The 26,278-nt window shown below is 37.1% G+C and overlaps 4 protein-coding genes across 8 annotated transcripts; 2 read left to right on the top strand and 2 right to left on the bottom strand.

Annotated features, from left to right (window-relative positions):
* Positions 1 to 344: 344 nt before the first annotated feature.
* On the bottom strand, positions 345 to 3,030 carry LOC124631495 (solute carrier family 22 member 21). Its single transcript, XM_047165918.1, has 8 exons — positions 2,757 to 3,030; positions 2,592 to 2,668; positions 2,328 to 2,487; positions 1,616 to 1,942; positions 1,302 to 1,532; positions 1,014 to 1,231; positions 727 to 926; positions 345 to 622 (listed from the first exon to the last, which is right to left on the bottom strand). The coding sequence occupies exons 1-8, from the start codon at positions 2,972 to 2,974 to the stop codon at positions 407 to 409; spliced, it is 1,647 nt and encodes a 548-aa protein (XP_047021874.1). The 5' UTR covers positions 2,975 to 3,030; the 3' UTR covers positions 345 to 406.
* A 2,975-nt stretch (positions 3,031 to 6,005) lies between these two features.
* LOC124631426 (probable protein phosphatase 2C 58) lies at positions 6,006 to 12,081 on the top strand. 3 transcript variants are annotated; one of them, XM_047165810.1, is made up of 10 exons: positions 6,006 to 6,233; positions 6,642 to 6,876; positions 7,357 to 7,433; positions 8,212 to 8,335; positions 8,567 to 8,766; positions 8,889 to 9,156; positions 9,242 to 9,463; positions 9,541 to 9,705; positions 9,794 to 10,203; positions 10,322 to 12,081. In XM_047165810.1, the coding sequence occupies exons 1-10, from the start codon at positions 6,123 to 6,125 to the stop codon at positions 10,562 to 10,564; spliced, it is 2,055 nt and encodes a 684-aa protein (XP_047021766.1). In that variant the 5' UTR covers positions 6,006 to 6,122; the 3' UTR covers positions 10,565 to 12,081. The 3 variants fall into 3 exon arrangements, with proteins under 3 accessions (XP_047021766.1, XP_047021768.1, XP_047021765.1); XM_047165812.1 differs by having other exon boundaries at positions 7,339 to 7,433; positions 9,571 to 9,705; XM_047165809.1 differs by having other exon boundaries at positions 7,339 to 7,433.
* LOC124631429 (intraflagellar transport protein 20 homolog) lies at positions 11,619 to 15,715 on the bottom strand. Its single transcript, XM_047165817.1, has 4 exons — positions 15,579 to 15,715; positions 13,147 to 13,287; positions 12,801 to 12,955; positions 11,619 to 12,447 (listed from the first exon to the last, which is right to left on the bottom strand). Exons 2-4 carry the CDS (start codon positions 13,268 to 13,270, stop codon positions 12,331 to 12,333), a joined length of 396 nt encoding a protein of 131 aa, XP_047021773.1. The 5' UTR covers positions 13,271 to 13,287; positions 15,579 to 15,715; the 3' UTR covers positions 11,619 to 12,330.
* Positions 13,655 to 25,792, top strand: LOC124631425 (spatacsin). 3 transcript variants are annotated; one of them, XM_047165807.1, is made up of 15 exons: positions 13,661 to 14,070; positions 14,273 to 14,687; positions 15,479 to 17,364; positions 17,702 to 17,878; positions 18,242 to 18,436; positions 18,737 to 19,019; positions 19,162 to 20,091; positions 20,426 to 20,589; positions 21,515 to 21,676; positions 21,760 to 22,299; positions 22,715 to 22,912; positions 23,428 to 23,682; positions 24,116 to 24,384; positions 24,711 to 24,857; positions 25,215 to 25,792. In XM_047165807.1, exons 1-15 carry the CDS (start codon positions 13,894 to 13,896, stop codon positions 25,285 to 25,287), a joined length of 5,871 nt encoding a protein of 1,956 aa, XP_047021763.1. In that variant the 5' UTR covers positions 13,661 to 13,893; the 3' UTR covers positions 25,288 to 25,792. The 3 variants fall into 3 exon arrangements, with proteins under 3 accessions (XP_047021764.1, XP_047021763.1, XP_047021762.1); XM_047165806.1 differs by having other exon boundaries at positions 13,675 to 14,070; positions 17,684 to 17,878; XM_047165808.1 differs by lacking the exons at positions 24,116 to 24,384; positions 24,711 to 24,857; positions 25,215 to 25,792 and adding an exon at positions 23,061 to 23,259 and having other exon boundaries at positions 13,655 to 14,070; positions 17,684 to 17,878; positions 23,428 to 23,544.
* Positions 25,793 to 26,278: the final 486 nt, after the last annotated feature.

Below are 26,278 nucleotides of genomic sequence, written 5' to 3'. Positions count from 1 at the left end.
TCATAAGCATTTTGTAAGATCAAAATAATTCCTATTGAATTATCCGAAGCAATGTATTTTTTTGTATTTAACTCAAAATGTTATTTAATGAATAATATTTACACACTGTCAATTTTAATTGATAGATTATGCTAAATTCTAAACTCTTCATACGGAACCGCCTAAACACAGATCACACCATCTGGGAATCAAACCCAATCCCTCACTATACTCACTTATTCAGCTACTTATATCGACAACTAGATAGTAATGTCCGTAAGCACTAAATTAAATAATGACGACTTAATACAGGGGATGTAAGCTGATGTAAGTTACTTTATTAAAAAAATATAAAAAGACAAACATGGTGACTATGTAACTTTTATTTTTAAGTACATGTATAAAATAAAATCTCTTAAATCCTATTTTATGAGACGGCAATATTTGATTCGATTGTTTCGTCTTTTAGATTAACAGTCGTATAATGACTTCGATCACGTCGACCGAACTTTTGGGCATCTTCTAACGTTTCTGGTAACTTTACGTTCAAAGTTTCTGGCAACAAGTACGACGTTAATACACCGCCGAATAGTGTCGTTACTATTAAGATAACACTTGGATAGCGAGCATCAAAACGACGACCCTAGAAAGATGACGAATTACGATTATTTAACTGCAAATCATATTTAAATAAAATAATTTATTCATCTTGGATAAGAAGTGAGGAAAAAACATTGTAAAACTCACCAAATATAAAATATACGGCGCTACTGCACCAGCTCCACCACTGACTACGTTACCTAAAGACATTCCTGATTGCCTGAGGCACGTTGGGTAGAGCTCCATGTTAAACAGATTTATTATGTAATACGACATTGTTATTACGAATCTAATTATTATAACCAAGGCAGTACCCAACCACGGATTCTTTAACCAGCCTATATTATCTGCAATAGAATTTTCGAATTTATTTTGATTATAAATCTAGTTGTAGAAGTAGTTTTTACAGTAACTGGTTTTAATGCGGTACTTACAGATATCGCGGTAGGCGTAGACTACCCACAATAATGTTGTTAATGCTGTTGAAATGACTCCCGTAAATCGTCGACCGATGCGATCGGCAAGCCACGATGCAACAAAATATCCAGGAATTTCAGCCAAGGACTGCCACGCGAAGTCCAAGAATGGGTTTGCCAAAGACTTTTCCGCAGAACTTAATAAAACGACTGTATAGTTGACAGAAACGGCAATCCTGTGATTTAACAAAAAAAAAAACTTAAAATAGATATCTCTGCATGTTATGTACTTTACTACGAACTTACCATAATAATAGCTGTAAGATCGTATTGACAGCTAATCGCCAGCCAGAAAATAATGCTAATGGTCCCAAGACTTCTGCGTTATTGGTTGTGGAGAGATCGCTTGATAATATATCGTTTTCTGTATTTGAACCAAGAGTAGTTTTATTCACTTTGGCTATAAGCTTGAGTACTTGAACACATTTCTTAAATTTTCCGTTGACCCAAAGCCACTGTGGAGATTCTATGAAATTCCTGGAAGTTAAAAGGTTTATACCTAAAATTGAAAGTTTGTAAAATATGTAACTACCTACCATGTAAAACAGTAACATAATTACCAAGACCAGAACAAATATGGTAACTGCGTTGCTGTTGTGATAACAACAAATACTTTCCAACTTCTTAACCACCAGTACAATAAAGGCATTAAACATAGCCCAAAACTAGTTGCAACTAATCTTAGCTTTGCAATGTTAGCTCGTCGTTTCGGAGATGATATTTCTAAAGAAACAATCGATGCACTCTGTGTGACACACCATGATGGTAGAGCCGCTAGAACGCATCCAATTGCAAATATTATAAACGAAGAGCTAGCTAACACTGACAGAAAGCGACCAATTATTAACATAGCCAAAGAAATTACGTATGTTGGTTTTCGTCCATATCTGAAACATAAAATAATTTATGTTATTTCTAGTCTACCACAGGGACTATTGGACGCATTTAAGAAAACAATCGCACAGGTCTGCTTAATTCATTAAATTTATAGTCTCCCCTAAAGGATAACATGATTTAAAAAGTGAGAAGATAAAATTAATAGAACCGTGAACAATTGATTCCGACTTCAATAAATTTGAGTCGCTAATAACGAATGAAAAAGGTTAGAACTAGCCGTGTAACCCAGACGTTAGCTACATGAACACGTCCCAAATCTGCCTGCCGCTATCTATAGAGTGATAAAAACTTTTATGATTTCACAGTACCTATCATAACATTGTTCATTTTTTTATCTAGTTGGTGCTTGACAAGTTAAAAATAATGCTTACTCACACATCGCCAAACCACCCAAAAAATAATGATCCAACGGTTTCTCCAATTTTACTGTATGCAAAAATATTTGCTACATATATTTCATTTTCACAAACCCAATTATTATCGGAAGGGACTGTTGTTTCAAACCAAGTTCTATCATAATCATATATATTACATTCTGAAAATAATATGCATTCAATTCAGCAAATTATACAAAATGAGTATGTTGAGAATTAAAATAATTAAAACTACAGCAATTAATTAAAAGATTAGAAAAAACACCTTCAGTTATATTATATCCTCGATTAGAATACACTAAACAGTCACTGAATTTATTGTTTCCTGCTGCGTCTTCAACACTAAAACAAAAAAAAAACAGTAATGAAAACAGAATATTTAAAATTAAAATGTAACTCTCTACTGATCATTACCAAAACTTCAGCTTACGTTGGAATGTATTTCAATTTCCATGAATGTTCACTTTCATTTGAAAGTTTCTTAGGAATTTTGCACATGTGCGGAGTAATTGTAAGAGCTAAAACTATATTATTAAAGGCCATGGACCACAATCCTGCAAGAATTATGTTATAAAAAATATCAAATTGTATTTGAAACGTTCCATCTTGCCCGACTTCTGATATCGCACGATCGTACACTGAATCCATCCTACTAGTATCACTCTCTTACTACGATTGGTACACAAGCACCGTCGAGTTTAAGTTATAATAAGATAAAGATATCGATGCACACTATTTACATAAATATCCGTTATCTATAAAACAGCCTTTGCTTATTTATCAACTCTTTTATCGTTAGGTATACCATTAATATGTTGTCTTGTAGTAATTATAAACTATAATTAGTAGTATGAAGTCAATTCCTACTTCCCAGATAATTATTAGTAGTACATACCTACTAACCGTTTCGCGCGATTTCGACGCTGCCTGTTGACGCTTCCCATTGAGGTAGCTCACTAATGTTAAAAAGTGTTAGGCTATAATCTTCGCTAGGCTAGGCAAGATTTTTCCGAATATAGTTGAAGTTGTAGACATCTCAACATGATCTGTCGTACCTTTTGCCCCAGCCGATTATGTTGAGGTCGGTTTCAAGTTTACCCGGATGCAGCTGAATACCTAAGTGCTTTGCGCAGTTAACGCAGACCTTGGTAAGACTGAGTCCCTGATTTCATGGCTTCTGACTACCCGTAAGGTCTGCTTTGTTCAAAAATGACAGCCGGGACACACCGAGTTATCGTGCCTTCCGAAACACGGGAGAACCCGTCATGACAAGAGGGTCACTCATGCACGGACCGACCGCGCCAAGCGATGCTTAACCTTATGATCGATCAATCCGCGCGGTTTTGACATAGCCACGAGCCCTTCTGGAGATCATATTAGGTCTTTACCTATGAAATTGCCGTTTTGCGGTAATGGCCATTTCAAATCATAATATTTTTTGTTTGGCTAAGAATTATAATTTCAAATTAATTTTATTAAAAAAACATGGAAATCATCTTCCAAAAGTAGTTATTAGTTTATTAATTAGTGCTACATTGTCATCGCATTTCAATCCTCTTCTTCATCGTGGATATGTTAAAAAATCAAGTTATTATGGAATAGGAGTACCGTGGTGCAGCAACGCGGCACAAGCGGCACGTAACATCAACGACGTTTACGGAACTAACACTGCTAACCCACGCACCACCTGTTATTGGTGTGCTCGCTTCCGTTTTGGAAATTTCGACCTGAAAGTTGAACCGAAGACTTTGGTCGACAACGATGAATTAAAGGCGACTGTGGAAGCTGATGGTACACAATCTACGGCTAAAGCTTTCGACATTAGCGTCAAAACAATATTGATCCATTTGCGTCAAATTGGCAAGGTAAGAAAGCTTAAAAAATAGGTGTCCCACGAACTCAATGAATGCTAGCGCGAAGTACGCATCGAAACGTGCCTTGCACTTCTCAACAGACTCACAAATGAATGATTTTTTCCGTCGTCCGCCAGTCACCAGACCTTGCGCCCACACCCTACAACTTTTTCCAGAATTTGGATAAGTTTTTGTCGGGTAAAAAATTCAGTACCCGAGAGGGAGTAAAAAATGACTTTGAACTAATGGTTGCCTCCCGTCTAGCTAATTTCTTTAAGAAGGGCATCAATTCACTGGCACTGCGTTGGCAAAGAAGCATTGATTGCATGGGTAATTACTTCGATAAATACAAATAAAAAATACATGAAAAAAAAAAACGTTTAAATTTTTTCATACAAAACGGCAATTTCATAGGTAAAGACCTATTATTATAATTATATGAAATGCTCATACTCTTGCTACATGAATGTTGAAGATTTCGCAATGATTTTTAGCGACGATATTTTTATTTCACAATGTATTTATTGTAATACTAGCTTCCGCCAGCGGCTTCGCCCGCGTGGTGTGTTGATAAAAAGTAGCCTATGTGTTAATCCAGGGTATCACCTAAATACATACCAAATTTCAATCAAATCGGTCCAGCCGTTTTTGCGTGATTGAATAACAAACATACATCCATACATTCTCACAAACTTTCACATTTATAATATAAGTAGGATTGCGCAATTTTATTGATCGTCTAGGCTACCAAAATTCCTAAGATGTAGTTAAATTTTCGCCACTGTAATTTTTTTTGTGCATTAAACATTGGTAACTCATAGTTGATAGTTTATTTTTTATAGTTTCTTGGAGAAGCAAGTATGTACGACAATTATTGAAAACAATCATTACTCGCAGAATTATCTTCGTGATTTTCTGACGTGATTGACTGACCTGACTTTTTAATAGAAACTTTTGATGATACAAATTGTGGTGAAACTGGACAGGGAGTTAGATTGATGAAGATTATAATATACATATTTATCGTTATAAGGTCAAACCTTTAAACAAAGAAAATGCAGTCATTTGAACTTTATATGCAATGTTCTCAGATGTTTTTGTGGTATTGATAAATTCGGTATTTATGGTCACACTATTACATTTGAGACTAAAATGTTTATTCTCAGAAGAGCGATTCAAGTAAAATAAAATTAACGAATTACTAAATGATGTGCACTACTACTTTAATGCTACTGCTCCACCTGCGTCTTAACGCGTTAAATTTTGGCATTACGCAGATGTGGCCAACGTTTTAATGTCAATTTATACTAATGGCAATATTAATAGCATTAAACGTTAAGCGATAACTCGGGTGTCGGTTTTTTGGACACATCAAAGGGTTTTAGTGCGTAGCTTAGAGCGCTAAGTGATGTTGGCTACATTAATGCCATCTCATTGCACGCATGCAAGGACGAGTGTAGATACTTTGTTTAAGCGGTAACTGCATTTTACGAGCACGATAATGGAATGGTCAAATGAGAAAGCTTTAGTTTTTAGAATTATTTTGTGTGCCTAAGTTTAACCTCTTTAATGTGTGTTAACGCGTTACTTCATGAGGGATTAACTCTTGCGGCATTGTAACCTAAGTGTAGCCAACACGCATTTTTAATGCAATAAGTAACGTGTAGTTGGCCATTGACATTAACGTTAACGCTAACGCAGGTGGAGCAGGAGCATAACAGTAATATCTAATGAAATTAAATGACAGTGTAAAATGTAAAAAAAAACATATGAACATTTTACAATTGAGCTTAATTTAGGGGTAAATAATTTGAATTTCTGGCAATACTGTTCTCGGCGGTTGACTGACTCGGGTTAGCTTGCCGCCTGCGCGTTTTTCGGAGGTTTTCGCGCCTCAATTATTTATTTTATGTAATTATAATTCATGTTTCTAACATTCCAACATGGGTGCGTATTTGTCTGAGCCCGTTACAGAAAAAGTGTCCAGCGATGAAGCTAACGATAAACTTGAGTGCGGCGCAAGCTCCATGCAGGGATGGCGTGTCAATCAAGAGGTACTATATTGTTTCGATCATGATAGTTTATTTCAGTCATTCCGTACGCCGATGTTTATTGCTATATAATCATCATCACCACATCTCGGTGATCAGATAATCATCTACAGTTCTAGCATTTTGATACCATTCGCGGCCTGTGCTATGCTATGATTTCTAGGCGTTTTACTATGTCCAATGTCCAATGCACGATCTTATATTTACCGAGAGATTGAAACCGCAAAAAAGTAAATAGACGCAATCACTCGGAAATTATTGCTTGTAATCAATTCTAACTACATGATAGGAATACTCCAAAGTATAATTCTACTTTCTATAGCTGTTATATCCGGTATTGTTAACAATTACCATCAAAAACTATCACGAGTGTGGAATTTACAGTAACAAGTTGATTGTGAATACTTTTAGGATGCACACAACACAATTCTGGAGTATGATGCGAACACATCACTGTTTGCTGTGTATGATGGGCATGGGGGAGCTGAAGTGGCCACATATTGTTCCCAAAATCTGCCAAATTTCATTAAAAACACAGAGGCATACAAAAATGGTGAGCTCACGAAAGCTTTGGAAGATGCTTTCCTTGGATTTGACGCTACCATTGCCACCAAAGAAGTTATGGACATCCTAAAGGAGTTAGCTGGTAAGTTTATACATATTTAAGAAATGTAGTATTTATGCTGTAAGGTTTATTTAAATACATAGCTCATACAGCTTAAAATCTGATAATTTTTTTATTGTGTTTCATGAAATCTTGATGTTGCAAATAACCTATAAAATTATACTGTGATTGTTTTCATTTAGTAATTAGAGGTTATAGTGTCAATACTGTCGCACAGATGAGAATGATGGAATACACTTAACGGTATTTGATACAGTTATTGATGAACCAATTGTATTGAACAAAGTTTTACCTAGCAGTAATCAAAGCATTTGAAATTTATTGGCTTGAGTTCTCGGAATAGGACAATGTGGCAGAGGTCAAATGTTTGCATAATGACTTAGAATTGTGTACTTTATCTTCAATTTTGAACTAACATAATTCATAGAACTTAAGATGTTAATATTTGAAAGTAGAATATTAAAATAATATCAAATATTTTAGGTGAAATCAATCCACCAGGTCCAAGTGACAATGAGGAAGAATCTGAAGATGACAATGTGAGCAACTTATACCAAGAGGCGAGACTCCCGTTACAGGTAACTTACCCTGAACATATTTAGTATTACAATGTACATTGTATACAAATCATAAAACAAACTCCTCTGTAGGGGGCTGCTCGGAAAAGTTGAATTATATTATTTCCGTATGAAATCTTGGCGGGTGGCTTGATGAACATTGACCAACACAAACTATTTTAAATTGCCAGAAACTTGTGTCTTTCACTGTAATACTGTTTTTCTTGATAATCCCAATGACTGCTGAACCAGGATATCTTACCCAAGTCTGAAAGCTGAACAGTTTGTACTTAGATTATTTTCTATATTTAACTTAGTTTTCCTTAATCTAAGGGTGCGTCCACATCTGGCGAATGTGCCGCGAATGCGCAGCACGCGAGCCGATTGCGAGCCGTCTGCGAGCTGCGCGCGTGCAGTCACTGCAATAGTTTGGTGTGCCTCTTTAGCGCAACTCATGCAAGGCTCGTATAGAGCGCGCACTCAGTTCTCGCCCTTACAGTTCCGTATACTGGCTCAGTACTATCGAAGATGTCAGACGTCGCGCGCCGCCTGCGCGCTGATCGCGTACGGCGCTTAGGTCGCGCGCGAACTGCGCGCGGGCGGCGCAGAAGCGGCGCACGAACAAAAATGCACGCGCGCAGCTCGCGGGCAGGTCGCAAACGGCTCGCGAGCTGCGCATTCGCGGCACATTCGCCAGACGTGGACGCACCCTAATAGTTTTCATTTCCTGGTTTTTATAATAGATGGATACTGTATTGAGTGATCAGCTATGTTATTTTTAATTTTTATTACTTAACAGGAAGTATTGGCTAAATATGAGAACAAGCTGAGCACTCTTCATCGTGCACGTCTCGGAGACACAGCTACTCCACTGTCTCCATGCCTTCGCGCAAAGAAGAACACAGAGGAAGCCGGTGGTTCAGGTACAGATGCAATATTTTTTCTTATTTTAACCTACATTCTTTTAGTTAAACAAAGTTAATCCGTACTAACACTCACCAGGGTTTTATTTCCTAATTCATACTCACTGGTGCGATTTCCTATTCCTTCTCAGTATGAGATGAGGACTATATCCTGCAGTTTGATTAAATAGGCTGGTCATTTTTTCTAGGAATACAATGAAATAAATATGTATGAAATATTTTCTGATTTAGGTGCAGGAGGATCAGGTTCCAGTTCTGGTGTAGCAGTAGCAGCTGGCTCCAGCTCAGAACAGCCAGCTGTAGAAGCATCGTCCAGCAAGAATGGCTTGTCCTCCACTAAAGAGGTTGCTGAGGGCAGCAATGCCGATGAAGACACTGGTGGTGTTTCCTCTACCAACTCCAATGAAGAAGACAAGGATGTGAATGGAGAAGTGAGTTTATTATTAAAGTTTTGGTCACATAAGACATTGAATGGTTTCATTTATTTTAGTCCAAGAAATTGGAGATTGAATTTAAACCACTTACATCAGTTAACAGACTTTATTTATTGAAGGTATCCACCAGTGAGCCTGCTGAGAAAGCCAAGGAGCCTGTTGCAATGGAGGTAGACAAAGCCAACTCCACAGCCCCAGACAGTTCGGAAGATAATTGCCTTCAGCCAGAGCAGAGCGGTGACGCCAAGAGCTCAGTCGCTGCAGGTAACGGTGCTACTTCTGAAGCTTGTAATGGAGAGGTCACAGACTCTAAGCAAGTTGATGGTGAAGAAAGTAATATAACCTCATCAAATGGATCTGCCACACCTGCTAAGGGTAAAGCCAAAGGTAACTTTACAATAGAGCAAATATTTTTTGCAATATTTCCATTCACATTTTTGTCCAGCAGCATACAATTTGTAATGGGTTTCAGATAAAACAGCAGCAGTATCAAGTTCAGATACTAAAGGGCGCGACAGGCCTAAGGACGCCAAAATCAGGCGCGCCGCTGCCGCCGTCTACGAGACATTATTGCGTCAAGCGGCAGAAGAAGATGATGACGAAAGTGACTCCAATGACGAAACCTTTGAAGGAGGAGAGATCAACTCATCTGATGATGAGAATGTAAATGGTGTTGAGGAGTCTTCAAATGATGGTGAGTACTTTGATAAAAGAAAAGAGGAAGAAACACATTTAATGCGTGGTTAAAGGCGTGGACATGATTTTTGGTAGGTAACATGCCAATTCTTGAATGTTCTTCAGGAGATGGGGAGGAGGATGAAGACGAGGATGAATTGGAGGCTGAATCCAGTGATGACGATGGAGAGGAGGATATCTCTATGAATGAGGAGCCTGGCAATGACAGTGGCTGCACGGCAGTTGTGGCATTGCTCAGGGGTAAGTTCTATATATACATGATATAACTTGACAAGCTTATACATGTCATAAGTACATGTTTAATGACCTTCTATTTCCATATTTACAGGTAATGAACTTTATGTAGCCAATGCTGGTGACTCGCGCTGCATCATATGCCGAGAAGGCAAAGCGATAGATATGTCAATAGACCACAAACCAGAAGACACCCCTGAGCTCGAAAGAATTAACAAAGCTGGTGGAAAAGTCTCGAATGACGGCCGTATTAATGGCGGCCTTAACTTATCGCGTGCCATTGGTGACCACTCATACAAGCAGAATAAAGATTTGGGTGCGAAAGAACAGATGATCACAGCATTGCCTGATGTGAAGACGTTAACGATTGATCCAGAGAAGGACCAATTCATGGTGCTGGCATGTGATGGTATATGGAACTTTATGTCTAGTCAAGATGTTTGTGACTTCATTCTGCCGAGGTTAGCCGAAGGTCGAGAGAGGTTGTCACAGATCTGCGAGGAGGTATGTATCACAATCTATTTCAAACTATTAAACCTTGACGTATTTGGAATATAATACAAGCGCCATAATGTGAAAAAAAAACAGCTAAATAATAATAATGTAATAATGTTTTGCGCAGATGTTCGACCACTGCTTAGCGCCGAGCACAATGGGCGACGGAACCGGCTGCGACAATATGACAGCTATTATTGTACGGTTCAAAGGCGGCGTAATCAGCGAGGTAGGACAGCACACAAGTAACGCGGAGGGAGCCAAGAAACGTGCCGCTGAAGAAGAGCACAACCAGGAGGAACAACAGGACTCGAAAAGGCAAAAATTCGACGATCCCCTCTCAAGTTCAGTAGTGACTTCAAGTGTCTAAACATTCAAACATTATAGACAAAAGTGTTCAAGCCACGCATAGTATTGTGAAATGTATGGTGGAGACTGTAATTTAAATTATGATTAATAGACAGGTCATGTCACGTAAGGGTTTCATCAAGCATATTCTACTTATTAATTGGTAATTATTTATCATTTATATTGAGCAATATTTTGCTACTAAAATCTCCCTCGTTTTTTGATGAAAATGTGTATGAAAATGTTGTCGTGTCGATAATGCTTCATCCGGGTTCGGCTCGGCCCAGTGTTTACTCGCCAGTGTCTTTAGATATAGTTGTTTTGAAATAACTCGATTTGTAGACATGTAGACGTACAGACAAAACATAGCAATTCATTATGCATGCACATAGCTTCGTTGACGTAGAGCAAAGTCAGCGGCATGGGATCAGACACCAACGCCACAACAGTCGACTGTTTATCTAAACGCGCGACTTTTGAATAATTTCAAGCATTTATATATTAAATGGTAGGTAGATTGTTGCAATTGATAATGTGATTGAAAAGTAAACTTACTACAAATGTGCGACTGGTATTTGCATTACTAATGCGCAAATTGTAGTAAGTGTACTGTTAAGAGGGAGGACTAATGATAAATTCCAGAACTGATTGTTGACGATAGCAACTAGTAAGTAAGCTAAGCTGTAAGTGTAAGTTACAGAATTTATTGTGTACGATCTAATTATTTTGAATCCCACTTTAATTATTATAAAGCAGAGTAAAGGTATTTTTTTTGTTTTTAATGCTAGAATTGGCATTTTCGTTCTCCGTTTATAATAATAAAACTCAATATAGATTCTAGTAGTATTTGAACATAAGATGATTGCTTAAAATAATATTTTTTGCTAGAATTTGTGAGTAATAGATCTTTAATTTGTTTTCGTAAAGGCAGCATTGACTTGGTGTACAAAACTCACATTATCAACGATTTTTTTTTGTTGATGTCGCTACTATTTATTGTTTTTCGACATTTTATAAAAGAACTTTTTTGTTTTTTGTAATTACGAATAAAATGAGTACTTTACTAATTTAATAAATTGACTAATAATCCAAAATTGGCTCATTAAATTTGAAATCGACTCTTTGTTTTCAGTTAGTCTAAAAAAAGGGCCCATTTGGAGTTATTTGGTGTTTGGTAAATGTATAATTTATGACATTGGCATGTTCCTACATAAAATTAAATGTTATACAATTTGGAATCAAGGAAATGTATGTATATTTCAATTGTTTATCTGTGTTACTCTGTAGTAATAAGTAGTTCATATTTTTGTAATCACAGGTATTGTAAAATAAACTTAATTCCTACTTAGTTTTGTGATTAAGTTGACATATTATTCCAAATTGTGACTTACTTTAATAGAAATAATTTATCCTTTCAAATTCAAGCTAATTCGGATAACCCCATAGGAATAATGACATTGATTTACAGTTTGAATATAGGTACTGTGTTAATTACATGTGTGTTTCAGTGAAAATTACATTTTTACAGACTGAAAAATAGTTTCATTTTCTTTCTAAAGAGGTATTTCCAATTATTTATAACCCTGTGTGTATTCTTTACGTGAAACCCGTAATTACTATTACTATGGAAAAAGGTTTATAATATATAAGTTTTATTTATTTTGTTTGTGGTTCAATTGAAATTGAATTTCACCAAAAATAAAGTGAAGAATATTAAGTACTTATAGTACTTATACTTCTGATGTAGATAAAATCAACATCAGAAGTTCAATGATATTATATTATTTTTTATCTTATTTGCGTCAAGTACTCAATGGTTTCCATTTGTGTGGCTTCAAGAATCTGAAGAGCGTCGTATTCGCTGTCTAACTGTTCTAGTATCATTGTCTTATCGTTTATCTCCGCCTGAAAATTAAATAAGACTAAAGCTCTTTAAAAAATCTTTTGGTCACATCCTTAGAGCCTTGTCACACTAGTAGGTAGGTTGTGAATTCGCAACATTTTCATTGTGCAGCTGCAGCGTGTTCGTTGCGCACCCGCTCCTAACCGCTCGCAATCCGTTAGTGTGATAAAGCCCTAAGATATCAATGATTTTTCTGGGTAGTAGAGTAACATTTATTTATGTACAAGTCATGAATACAGCAGAAAAAAAGAATATTAGTAAGTAACCTTGGGAAGTTACTAATATTTTTTTTCTGCTGTAGGTATTCATGACTTGTAAGAAAAAAAAATATTAGTAACTTCCCAAGGTTACTTACTTGTAGTTTGGCTTGCTCCGCCTCTCTTTCTTTTGAAATAGACTTCAAAAGGTTCATAGAACCAATAGCCGCCATTTTTTTCTTCTCGACATTATCACCAAGCTCCTTTAGAACCTCCAGTAAACTGTTGATTATTTTTCCAAAATCTTGAATCTCTGAAAACGGTTATGTTGTGTAATTGTGTTCGGAAACATTGAGGATTCGAGCTCTTAATATAACCGTTATTGAAAGGCGCCAGTAATTAGCAAGGACTCAAGGTTCCAAGAAGTGTATTATCACAGATTTAAACCCATGACATTGTAGTATCTACAATTACAAAACTGTACCTATCTACTATGTTACTAACTTGTGTCATAGTCCTTGCACGTTTCCTTTAGATCCTCAGTTTCTTTCAAGACATTAGTTTCAATCACTCGAATTTTGTTTATATCGTCATAATATAAATGAACCTTCTGCAATTCTTCTGCCATTTCAAATTTTATTTTATCTACAAAGAGTAGAATAATATCAGTGAAATTGCTTTCAAAGGAATTTAGATTGAAACAAAATCTCAGAACTTGAAACTTTATAATAGGTTGCTAAGCAACTACACCAAAACAATAATTAAATAGGTAGTTTTTTTAAATAGGCATACGGATTAGGTACACGAGTTCGTCGTTTAATTCGCGTTAAGAACAACGCATCAGCCGGCTACGCAACGAATACGTTGCGTAGCCGGCTGATGTGTTAAGAAAGTAGGTACCTATTATGAAATTATCTATTTAAGAAAATTACGATGTCAATAGCTTTTGGTAAACTTTTCAAAAATAGGAACGCAATGGGAACGCATTGTTTTAGTATCTGTCGCTTTCTTCGTAGTCTGTGTCAGTGGAAGTCACTGTCATTGTCAGCTGAATTGAAGTTGTTGGTTTTGATAATTGTTTTTTGGAAATGTGAAATTGAACCTTAAGAACCAGGCATTAAAATTCAAATTGATTGGTGAAAATATGGTTTTAATCTTGGTATATTTTTGTTTTGTGTAAAGATTGTTGTTCATTGTTCGAGTATTTTGTCAAATAACAAGCTCACCCGTGCATCAATGTCGTGTTAAAATATGGAGGGTTTAACACAAAATGAGAAAATTATTTGGGCATGTTGGAAAGAAAAGTCTCCGAGAGATGTGGTCAGGGAGGCAGCTGCAAAAGGAACTCATATTGAACTGGCGATCACGTATCTCAAGGAGAAAAATGGATGGAATGAATCTACTGCTAGAGAATGGTTTCTGGCGGAGGTGAATAACCTTTACAATTGTGTTACAATGAAATAGACACCTGCTCACAATATATTTGCCACAAAACGAGTTGAAATTTGATATAATGCCATTGAATTGCTATCATTTGAAATGATAATGTGTAATGATTTTATGCTATATTTTAACAATCATCTAACTTGCTTTATCAATATAATTGTACTTATTTATTAAAATGTTTTAGGTTAAAGCCTGGACGGTCCAACTGCTCCTTAGAAAACAGATCTTCAAAGTTTTGCATATTCTGAACAAAGTCAAAATAAATCCTGAGTTACATCTGATGATCCTCGCCCAGGACTCGGCTCAGATAGAATACAGAGACTTTATTGTTGAGCATCTAGAGAAACTTTCCAAAGACATGAATACTGAGATCATAGATAAATGGCTGGATTTCAAAAGACATTGGAACTTATTAAGATATCTTGAGAAATCATTCGAGATTGACGGAACATTCAAACAAAACAAAGTCTTTGGAACAGGAAAAGACAGAATAGTGGTTAACGAGAGTGAAATCAAAGCTTTGACCATTGAAAAGATTCAGAAGTATCCTCCAGAGTGGAAAAGTAAAATTGCCACTGCGTTGTTTTTTAATTCTTTTGGTAAGTTACAAAATCATAATACTTTGCAAATATTATTATAAGATATTTTATTAAAGAATTACTTAGCAGTAGAGAAGAGATGACCCCAGCATAAATAATGTATTTTTGCATTGCTCCCTTTTCCTGAATAACAGGTTTGAATAGGGCAGAATTATTTTGTTCTATACATCTATGTCAGCTGGCACATATCCACTATTCCACTATACTAACCTTTTGACCTTATAATGATGTTTTATACAGACCATCTAATATAATACTTTGCTTTCTCATTTGAAATCTTTAACTTTCATGCATTCATGCTCAATCCTTCTCCCCGTGAGAGGAGGCCGCAGCCCAGCAGTGGGACGATAAAAAAAAAAGGCTGTAACAGTAACTTTCATGCATTACTTTCATATATTTACCTTCTCAGCACATCTTATATGACACCAAAACATTGTTGTATCAATGCTTTTTGCTTACCTAGTTACTAAGCATTTAATGGAACTAGGCTATATGATAACTGGACAAGTACACAAGTAGATAGTATATTAATTCACAAATGGTAATGTTCATTATTTATTTGCCCTGATAATATTATTTGAAATCAATAAATTACTCATCTCTTACTGTTGCTATTACATTACTATAATTTATAGTAAACTTGTAACTGATTCATTTAGGGTCATGTAGGCAGATGCGATTTTGATCTTTATTGCCAACATATAAGAATCGGAATATATAAAATGATATGATTTGCTATTTTGTTTGCTTTGTGACACATGTTACAATGTAGCATATTGTTTATGTTTCAGAGTTCTCCTTATTAGACTTCTCAGGGCCATTAGAAATGTGGAACTATTTGGTGGTGAACAACAAAGCGATGATATTAGTCCGCTGGATAAATGTACAGACCTCGGAAGTAGTTCGAGACATGAACGCACGTTACATCTTCTTCAATAACGAGGGATTTGTCAAAAAATTACTCAATGTGGACACCAAAGGCTTCGACACACATGTTCTAGAGAGCTTAGACGAAATATTTCGCAAATGGCCCGTCACTAACGAAATGGTAGAAAATGTCGCTAAAAGTAATTGCTTTGCTTACACACAACTATGCATTTACGACACACTGTGCTCATACGGTATTGTGAATGAAAGTGAGCGAAACAACTTGTTTCTAATTATATCGAGATTATCACGCACGCAGAACTTGAAACTCATTGACGACATCTTCACTGAATCATGTTCCACTATCAGTAGACAGCACTTCTACGTAGAGCTAGCTAAGTATTGCGTCAAGAACAAGTTGTATAAAGTACTGACCTTATGTGTAGAGGGTAATATATTAGATACGGACTTATCTGACGTGGAGAAGGAGGCGAAAGATTGCATAGAGCTTTGGTTGCTATTCAAAAGCATTGAACAAACTTCTGATAGACAGAGCCATGTGCTACCAGTCTATAAAACTTGCGTTCAAATAGCTAACGAAAACATTGATGACTATGTTTCCTCTAACCCACATTTAGTCCTAGGAATGATTCTACTTGAGGATGCCAAAAAGTTATTTGATATTTTCTCCAAAGAAGACTTTTTACAATTTAAAGACTTTAAACTGCCAAATATGATGTACAAGGACAAGCTTCCTCATTTGTATAACGTCTACAAAAAATATACAGACGACAATCAATCGTATGAGTCTAGAGATGTGAACGTGTATCAGTTGTTGTCTGGTTACCGTGGTTTAGATGTGTCCAAAATATTTGAATTTCAACTGGTCAATCAAAACACGAACAGCTTGCTGAACGATAAGCCTGATAGACGCAGTTTGGGAAGTCTTTTATCAAGTGACGTAGATGTTAAAGCTGCCAGTATAAAGGCTTTGTCCCAAAGAGCTATGGAGATGCCAGATTTTGCAGATGAGAAATTGATGAAGAAGTATGGCTATGTGGCCAAGTTGAACCACGTGTACTACTTGAAGCAGTACCGGCCTTGTAACGCAAGTCAGGCGTTTGTGTCGCAGCAGTATCAGACATACAATCGTTTGCAGGATAAGAGTGTGAAGAGCGCGTGTTGCGAGGCGCACGCATTGGCCTTGCAGTACTGGCATGACGGCGCCATGACCGCTTGCACAGTGTCCTTCATAGCAATGATAGGATGCAATCCTACTAGGTGCAGAGTACACATTTCGGCCGCTAAAATGATAAAGAACCACTTAATGGAATACAAAGGATACTCTGAAGAAAAGGCAAATAAAACAGTAAACGAATACATGTCAAAACTGATACAGAGTAATGACGAAGCTGCTAAAGAGATGTTGCAGTTCATGGAAGAAATAACACTGATCAGGATATCTGAGAAGCAGAAGGCGGATGGGAAAGTGGATATGTCGTTGGTTCTGTATGAATCTCAGACGATGGTGAAATTCGCTACTTTGCATAAACTGCCGTTACCTGAATTGCAATTACGCGAGTTTGTAAAGACTAACTCTTGGTTCAACTTTCTGCTTTTTGGCGACGTCTTCCGTTATCCCTTGGCTCAGATGCTGCAGTTGTCCCAAGAATTCGAGAAGAAGTCGTATGCAGAACATTTGAAACACATTATGCTGCACCGTACCGTGGATGATAGTGCCGAAAAGGATAATAAGGTGCCGACTAGTAATGGGCAACGACGTGTATCGAGATTGAACTCCGTAGATATAGTAAGTCCACTTCTTTATTATTTTTGTAAATAAGAAATACAATAGGTTAATCACTTGAAATCAGTAGTCATAGTAGTTTTTAGCATCATATACCAATTACCATATAATTTCTGTCTATCGACAGAATCTCCCTAAATTTATCGAAGCATCTGAATATGTCTGAAATACCAATCTAAATTTAGGTTATTAATAGATACCAACTTATAAAAACCTTTTGGCAACCATAGATCATTTCCGAAATTCCCTGTAAATTGAAGTTGTTACTAACCAAAATAACAACGTTAATTATTTTTTCAAAAACTTATATCACTGTACGTAGGGTTCTGTTCTGATACAGAGTCCTAGTCCGACGCAGGGGGGCAGCTTCGAGTTCCCCAACAGTGCGTACATGGGACGCGAGTTATGGGAGGTGGCGGCCGCGTGTCACGGACCTGAGGACCCACCAGCCGCCCTGCTGAGGGCTGCTGATATTTGCAGAGAACCTCTGCTAGTTCTTATTGCTAGCTGCTATGAGGTACGTGGTAGTATCGGTGAGCACGCAAATGTGCTGGGCCTGATCTCTTCGGTCTTTTCGGATTGCCGTCCCATCGGGCTATGAGAGTGAAGGAATAGTGAGTGAACCTATATGTGCGTAAATGCTTGTGCACTATAATATGTCCTGTGCAGTTGGCTAATCTCCTTTCATCAGAACTGCCACTGCCGTGCATAACGATCGACTAGGACGCCATTATTTTTCATTTATTCGGATTAACTGATACATATGACACTGCGCACGTGCAAAGATTATTTCTTAATCAGTTGTTAGTCATTCTTTTATATTTTTTAAAAATGTGTAATATTAATATGTTTTTTCCTACTGCACTAATTGCAATTTCAGCCGAACGCCGTAGACGTACTATGGCCGCAATGGATTCTGTCTTCCCTATCTCCGAGCTCGCGATCTCAAGACGTGCTGCAGCAGTTGTTGACGCAACAGCACGTAGCCGCCGAGCAGTTCCAGAAGGTAGCTGAACTGTGCCTCTTAGAGGGGTATGTCACCACGCTGCATGAAGCTATGGTCATATTCATGCCGGTGAGTAGAACTGAGAAATACTTTCTTTTTGGTGCTTTTAGGCCCTTTTTTACCGACAGTATAAAACTCCGAACAACTTTTTACTTTGAAAATTTAACGTAAAAATTGAAATTGTTTTAAGAAATCTATAGGGTTATGTTATCGGCGAACTTGGGCCTAAGCGTTGTACTCTAGCTAGATTAAACTTGAGTCAATTACGAGAACAATCTTCGTTTATTTCAATGATACCCCATGAACTTGATGCTTACCTAGAGAAAAATAATGACATTCCGCAACTTATATTTTATTTTTGATTTATAGGAAAGTCCTCTTACTATGTTCACATCATTCCTCCATCGCTGCATTCGTCACCACTACTTCGACGGGGAAACCACAAAACTGTTGACTCGTTTCCTACAACATGCTCAACGTAAATACAGCGTTGGTGGCAGTGGGGCACCCTGGCAACTGTCTAAGGATGCCCTCCAAAAAGTTTCTGTGTCCTTGGTCAAGATTGCCTTGAGCCATAACTTCGATAGCGCTTTCCATCAAAGAGAGTTCCTGAAGTGCTTGGCTGTTAATCAGTTCGAAAAGGGATTTAATGGTAAGTTGACTATGTTTCTTGTATATAACTTTATTTATTTTGTGATAAAAATATCATATGTATGAATGTTCTTCTCCGTTTGAGTGCAGCAGTGGGACGATAAAAAGGCTGTAACCAACTATGTATCAATGTCTTATTTCAGTGCCAACGCCCAACTTTTCGACTTTATACGAAATACTTAAAATATCCATGGAGACATCACTAGCAGTTAACATATCCAAAATGCTGCAGGATGACTCCCAACAATATTTAGAAGAATGTGTTCAAATGTACACTGCTAACAGAAACTATGATGTCGCTTTAAAAATCGCTAAACTTTCTGGAGTGCCCGTCAATGGGATTCTAATAGCAGAATGGACGCATAAGTATGAAAACCTTCTCGAAAAAGAAGAAATGTTTGATGATAAAGCTATAACTCTTTTCATAGCGGAGTGTAGTGAAGCCTTCAAAAAAGCAGCCGTAACATTTAAAGACGCCACAGATTTCCTCGTGTCCCACGTAAACAACATCTCAGATACGACACAAAAATTCTATTCGTACAGAATCATTATGAACTGGTTCGAAGAGAATTTGGAGTACGGAAGAAGGCGCGAAGAGATCGAACACCTCATGTGGGACGCTTACTTCAAAAGCGAGTCCCAAAACAGCATATTCCTTAACAGTTACCAAAGCACATTGCATTTCATAATCAATGGACAGAAAGACGCGAACATTTCCAAAAAGATTGGCATGGCCAACGCTGAGAAACCGTTTTCTTTGAGACTAGACGAAATAGAAATTGAATCGGATGTCAGTAATATAGAAAACGTGGTTATTTTAGAAGAGCCTGAAGCTATCGATAATTGCAGGCGTGTTATGAACCAGCTGCTTGAACTAAAGCTTTTGGTTGATGCATTTCGGTTATCAGCGTTGTTTAAGAATCCGCCAGAATATAGGTACAGGCCTCCGGCGTGTCCCGTGCAAATAGTGAGGACTTGCTTGAAGCTGGCTGAGGGAACTTGTTCACCGTATGAGTTGCCTCAAGAGTTGAGACTTGTGATATCGTCCCCAGTTTTGCAAAGTAAACTGTCAAGTAAGTTGTTCCGTAACCTTCCAAAGTCAGCTCAACAAGCTACTCAAATTCCTGAATGGATTTTCAATTTTTATTTGTAAAGCTTAAGGTTCAGTGTTGTGGTTGTTTTGTGATTGGAGTAGCTTGATGTGCTGGCATCTGTAAGTATTATATCTCATTAGTAAATATATTAAATTATAATAATCATTGGTCATCATCCATATCCTCCGAGCCTTTTTCCCAACTACTTTGGGGTTGGCTTCCAGTCTAACCGGATGTAGCTGGGTACCAGTGCTTTACAAGCAATAATCATTGGTCAAAGGTTTCAGTAGATTGTCACAAAGCCTACTTTCAGTATCAGGTATATCAGATGCAAGTTTCGAGGAGCTTGTGGTGATACAAGGTGAAAAACAAGAGAATGTGCCAGAGAGCGCTCATTTGGCAGCACGCGAGGAAGCCGACCGGTTGTCTGCCCTCGATGCTCTAGCCGTTAGAAGTGGACTTACTGTTGCAAAACAGGTAATAGTTTTTTCATCCCACCATCTCGGAAAGAGTAGTTTTACCCTTTGATATCTGAGCGCAAAAGTCGTTTTTATCCTCTAGAGCGGCAAAGTGATTTGAATTTAGAACATCGTGTGCAATACTCCATTTGTGACAATCTTGATAAGACTTTTCAAACAAATACATATTAAATAAATAAAATACTGCTTAAAATAATTATTCAATTAATTAAGTATTTTTTATTATTGTTTTTACACAGATTTTTAACGTCGTTTCATTTTTAAAGTGAGTTTTCAAATATGTTAACTTTAGTAGGTACATCTTTTTAATTTGATACTCGTATGTGCGCGCCATTTTGTTTTTTGCATTTAGTAATTTCCTCGATGAGGTGGGATGAAAAGTTACGTGTTGCACTCGAGTGCAAAGATTTTTCACCTTGTGCTCTTTTGATTCCCTCGCTATCGCTCAGGATTCTAATTATTGAAACATTCGCTACGCTCGTGTTTCAATTTTAGAATCCTTCGCTTGCTCGGTCATCAAAATTGAGCCCGCGGTTAAAAAGCAACTTTGCACTCTTGTATAACAAATAACTATTAAGACTTCTACAAGTTTATTTACACAAGATTATTACACTATACATACAGCCTTAAACTACCTATCTAATTTAAAAAAATAAAATACTATAAACAAAAATAGAAACATAGGTACACATATATATATATATACATAGGTACATATATATTTATTATATATACAAAAACATATAATAACATAAACATTGTTAGGCGTCGAAATATTCCTCCGCATCACTGTCCCCGGAAACGTGCCCAGAAGACTAGCTGCATTGCCACGTTGTATGGTATTTAATACTTAAAAGAAAAAAAAAAACTTTATTTTTTTTTAAATAAACCTCCTTTTAACGTTTTTGATGTTTCCTATCCAGGTTGCCAGCTATTTTCGCATAGCACTACAAATTGGCTGGAACTATACGTCGGTGTTGAAATATCAGAACCGCGCTGTTGATTTCATCAACCTCGTCAGTGGCCGAGCTAGGATGTCTCTTGCTAATCTTGTGTTCAAGACATTTAACATTCCTTCGAAGCAGGTAAGTAAAATTATAGGAAAAAAAGAGAATCATTTGGTTACTGATAGTGACTAGATATAAAGTACCTACTTTTAACTTTTCAGGTAGCTGAATATCTCTGCAAAGAAATAGTAGCAGCAATCATATCTCCTCACCTCGTAAAAACCTCAGCATTTAGGCAAAAAGAACACTTTCAATACACTCTATGGGGTTACGCTTTAAACGCAGACATAGAAATGTTCCTCAACATGCGACCAGACGCTTGCAGTCACATCGGCAAACTGATCTTAGACCACCTCATGGCCTTTCAAAAGATATACAAATGTACTGGAACTTCCAAACCACCTGACAATACTTTAGATGATAGCCGGTTAGACGTAGAAACTTTGATTGACGAAGAATATCAGAACGTAGAAGGTGATGAGGCGGAATCAGTGTTGACGGAAGAAGGAACAATACTTTCTGCGGAAACTGAATCCGTGTATTCGGTATCTACCGTGTATACTGTGTACAGTAATAAAATGTCGAGGGATTGTAGAAGAAACTTGTTCGATGTGATCAATAAGAATAATGTGCATATTCGCTATGAGGTCAAGTCTAATATCAGGAAGATTACTAAAGGAGCGAAGTTGTCTACGAAACAGGTACGCAATGTTAAGTAATAAAATACGGTGTAGATACAAACTGTGCGTAGCCTGTAAATATCAAAAATAGGCATGGTTGAAGATTTGTGTTCTAAGACGACCTATTCAAATGACTTGTTTATGCCTTTTATTTTTAACACGCTTATAACTTTATCACGCTTCGCTTGTAAAGTTACAAGATTTTCTTACATACATAGAACTATGTCTGTATGTATGTGTAAATCTTGGAATCTTAATTTTTTCCACTTCCCGGTCTTCATATTTGTATATATTTTTGTTTTTAGTTTTTTTTTTTACTATAAATTTTTCTCACGGAGAGCGATTGAGCGTTAATCACCACGCTTGCTCAATTTTGTGAAATACGGTAAAGTCTGTATTGAACTCAATTTTTCACAATCACATTATCACTACCCAGGTAAACATAATCTGCCTCGAGCTCCTAGTAGTGGCACACGAATGTTTCGCGTGCGCCTGCGACACTGAAGGCGTGGCCACCACGCTGCGGTCCGCGCAGGCGCTGACGGCGCGGCTGCTGGCTGCGAGGTCGTGGAGACTCATGGTGCGGCTGCTAACTGGGTTAGCGAGGTATACGGAGTGTGCTTATGTGTTTCAGGTGAGAAATTATTATTATTTTAAGTCACAAAATTAATACTTAGTTAGGCGTTATACGTAGGCGTTTGAGCGTGTTTAAATTGTTGAGTATACAGTAACTCTCAAGGTATAAACAAATAAGCTATGTTATGTACCTTTTTCTTATTGAGTGGGCTGCAGGCTTAACGACCAAGCAAGTCCAGCGGGCCCAGCATGGCGATTCTACCTCTATTCTACCAAGAAAAGACAAAGCTCTTTCTATCCCACTCGACATGTCTTCTTCCCGAGCATGGTGTCAGAGTTTTCTCAACTACTCCCGACGGCGTCTGAGGTGGAACTGTAACAACTGCTTCTGAGCAACTGTTCTTGGTACTAGTTCAGGTTTACCTGTTGAATATTAGACCTGTTTCATAACTTTCTAATTTAAATATTTTTTTAAAGAAGTATTTATATTATTTTGTCACATCATGTGCATGTCACATCATATCTTACTTATGTAACTTAGGCAAATTTTGATCCCAACAATAAAAATTCCAGGCGTTACGCGACAACCACCAATTCGAGTTCCTGCTCGGTCAATTCGACTACATGCTAGGCCAACAAGTGGACAAAATAGCTGAGTTCAAACAGGGACTGCTAGATTTCCTCAAGACTCACTGTCCGGGAGATACGGACACGTATATTATGGTGGCTTTACATTTCAACATGTATGCGGAAGCGGCCAGTGTTAAGAGAAAACAGGCGATGAACCTTATTGATGATTTGGAAAAAATGGCGCTGGATTCTGCAAAGGTTTTTTAAGTTTTTAGTAATCATCGAATTAGTTTATTGATGCCCATTGTTACACTTAGGCTCGCTCTCTTAAAGATTTTTAGGGCTTTAATTTGGCGGTATTTAAATCTTCGAGTAGACTGATTGCATGATGGTGCCATTGTCACCTTTCATAGAGGTGCCCATGAACAGTGATAATATAATCAGCAAATCCAAAAAGACTTCTTTAGTAATACTTTCTTGGTTTTCTACGATTAATTATTTTTTGCAAATACTGTCAAAAAGGTATTCAGCCACTTAATAAACTATGTAAAATATTTTGTTATGCGCGACAGGGTCCATAATTGTTTCCATTTATTTTTACCCACTAACTTTGTACACATTATGGAATGCAATAATGTATTGATTATTTGTCGAATCTCATATTATTTATACCAGTTCAATACCATTCCAGGCGACATCCAAAAAGCCATTCCAACCGCCGACGTGGCTACAGATACACGACAACGTGCCAACGCGCTCGCTACTCGACACAGCTCTGATCCACTGCACGGATGCGGCAGAACTGTACCTACAGGGCGGATGTACCGGCATTGCGGGGGAAATGGCGGCATTGGCGCAACAAATAGCGTTGCAAATATCCCTGTTGAATGCTTCGCCAACGAGGCTTATATTGAATAGGAGTACTGAGCAGATGTATCGGCTTGTGAGCGAATATTTGAGGTGAGTGTTTTTATGTATAGAGTTATGTAGCGTTAATTATAAGTTAATACAATTTATTGTTATTATATTTTATGTAAAAGACTTTCACACTTGTTACACGCCTTTGGGCCCTTTTTTAGGCTTCTGCAGTCTCGCCGTCTTGTCTTTAAATATTTACTCTTTCAGCAAATAGCTCAAAACGTAAGAAGAGGCCTAACACCATGGATGGTTCTGGCGATACGAATAATTATACTATTAGAAAAAATAGCTTTTCGCCTTTAGGTTTAGAAATCCCAATAAATTAAGGTCTTCGCTATCCTAAGAATTACTTGATATTCGTATTGCAGTTTTATGGAAGGTCTGGTATTGCTGGCTGGTCGCGGTGGCGAGGCGTGGCGCGAGCTGGCGTACCGCCGCGCGCTGACTAACGACCAGGCCTACCTGCGCGATATGGCCACCTACCGGCCTGATGTGGCGCATGACTTCTTGAATAGGTAAGGAAATTATCATCAGTCTGACCTGTACCCAACTATGTTGGGGTCGATTTACAGCCTAACAGGATTCAGCTGAGTATCAGTGTTTTATAAGGAGCGGCTGCCTATCTGACCTCCTTAACCCAGTTACCCGGCCAACCCGATACCCTTTGATAGGACTGGTTAGACTGGTCTGAGTTTCTGGGTTCTGAATACTTGTCATGATTGCCAGAGATCTTTGCCGTGCCTTCCGAAACACGGAAGAACTCGTCATGACTCGTCTCAATAGAATGTTCACCCATCTACTGACGTTTAAAAAAGTTAGGTGCCTACTTACCTTGCAAACGGCTGCGTAGTAATTTCGATAAAACTTTTCAGATATAAAATGGAGAGGAATAAAACGACTGTATCTCAAGCGGCCATGACAGAGCTTCGCAATCTGTGCAGATGATATAAACTCAAGTGATGTACCCCGAGACAAGCAGATCTCAACTGTATGTATAATGCTCATTTGTAACTAGAACTAAGAATCAAATATTATACCAAATATCATTAATAAATTGCTTAAATGCGTATTTTTTATCTGTTATACTTCATTTTAAAGTTTATTGAAAGAAATGTAATTTAAATCGATCGCTGTGATAATTGTTTGACTCGACTGATGAATTTAAGTGTATTTTTGTATCGTGTTTAAAATGTGTAATAAATATTGTAATGCTTATTTGTTACTTTAATATATAAAATATGAAATTAACAACTATTTTGCCCACCATGATATCACTTGTATTCATAGTTCAGCTTAAAAGTGTATGCTTTATAGATTTTAAGAAAGACCTCTCTCGCTTTTTTAAATCAACATTTTTCTATAGCTTATCACGTTAGTATTTGACACTGTAATATCTAAATATTATATCGATAAATAGAAAATGGGTAATAAAACGATAACATACTTAAAATAGATTTTATTTATAAATTAAAACAAAACCCAACACAAGACATTGGCTATACTCTATTACATACGGTGAAAGAGATTATAAAGCCCTAATTTAGGGTACAAGTGAAAAGAACCTCAGTCCTTCTAATACTTGAACATACACGCGATTCAGTACCAATTTGTGTAAACTATAAAAATACAAAGTATAGAAGAATTAAGTAACATATCAACGGTACTGAACGCTAAAACAACATTATATACAAACATACTGAAGTAATTATTAAAATATTTATATCTACTAACAACTTGTCACATAGTGTTTTGAGATTGTCGTATTGTAACATTATTATATATTTTATTTATAATATTAAATTATTCACTATTTAATGAAAATCATAACGGGCCATTCAATTTTGATTAACTAATGATTTTGAGGCTGCCTAATAATCTCTTGTTCTAGTAATTTAATACGCGTCATTAATTTAATTTCCCATTTTTTAATAACAAT

This window comes from Helicoverpa zea, chromosome 6 (genome assembly GCF_022581195.2).
Source record: "Helicoverpa zea isolate HzStark_Cry1AcR chromosome 6, ilHelZeax1.1, whole genome shotgun sequence".
NCBI classification, from domain to species: Eukaryota; Metazoa; Arthropoda; class Insecta; order Lepidoptera; family Noctuidae; genus Helicoverpa; species Helicoverpa zea.
Note: the sequence above shows the minus strand (reverse complement) of the source record. Positions and strands in the feature narration are given on the sequence as shown.

What these genes read in the sequence shown, in the direction of transcription:
- LOC124631495 (XM_047165918.1), bottom strand. Translation starts at nt 2,974, where the DNA reads ATGGATTCAGTGTACGATCGTGCGATATCAGAAGTCGGGCAAGATGGA. An exon ending in TTTGGGTGGTTTGGCGATGT is followed by an intron (nt 1,943 to 2,327) that starts GTGAGTAAGCAT and finishes TTTATGTTTCAG; the next exon opens with ATATGGACGAAAACCAACAT. An exon ending in CGCCGTATATTTTATATTTG is followed by an intron (nt 623 to 726) that starts GTGAGTTTTACA and finishes TCATCTTTCTAG; the next exon opens with GGTCGTCGTTTTGATGCTCG.
- LOC124631425 (XM_047165806.1), top strand. Translation starts at nt 13,894, where the DNA reads ATGGAGGGTTTAACACAAAATGAGAAAATTATTTGGGCATGTTGGAAA. An exon ending in TTATTGCTAGCTGCTATGAG is followed by an intron (nt 17,879 to 18,241) that starts GTACGTGGTAGT and finishes TTGCAATTTCAG; the next exon opens with CCGAACGCCGTAGACGTACT. An exon ending in CTTGTGAGCGAATATTTGAG is followed by an intron (nt 24,385 to 24,710) that starts GTGAGTGTTTTT and finishes TTCGTATTGCAG; the next exon opens with TTTTATGGAAGGTCTGGTAT.
- LOC124631426 (XM_047165809.1), top strand. Translation starts at nt 6,123, where the DNA reads ATGGGTGCGTATTTGTCTGAGCCCGTTACAGAAAAAGTGTCCAGCGAT. An exon ending in TGAGGAGTCTTCAAATGATG is followed by an intron (nt 9,464 to 9,540) that starts GTGAGTACTTTG and finishes GATTTTTGGTAG; the next exon opens with GTAACATGCCAATTCTTGAA. An exon ending in TGTCACAGATCTGCGAGGAG is followed by an intron (nt 10,204 to 10,321) that starts GTATGTATCACA and finishes TGTTTTGCGCAG; the next exon opens with ATGTTCGACCACTGCTTAGC.
- LOC124631429 (XM_047165817.1), bottom strand. Translation starts at nt 13,270, where the DNA reads ATGGCAGAAGAATTGCAGAAGGTTCATTTATATTATGACGATATAAAC. An exon ending in GTGCAAGGACTATGACACAA is followed by an intron (nt 12,956 to 13,146) that starts GTTAGTAACATA and finishes AACCGTTTTCAG; the next exon opens with AGATTCAAGATTTTGGAAAA. An exon ending in CGGAGCAAGCCAAACTACAA is followed by an intron (nt 12,448 to 12,800) that starts GTAAGTAACCTT and finishes TTTAATTTTCAG; the next exon opens with GCGGAGATAAACGATAAGAC.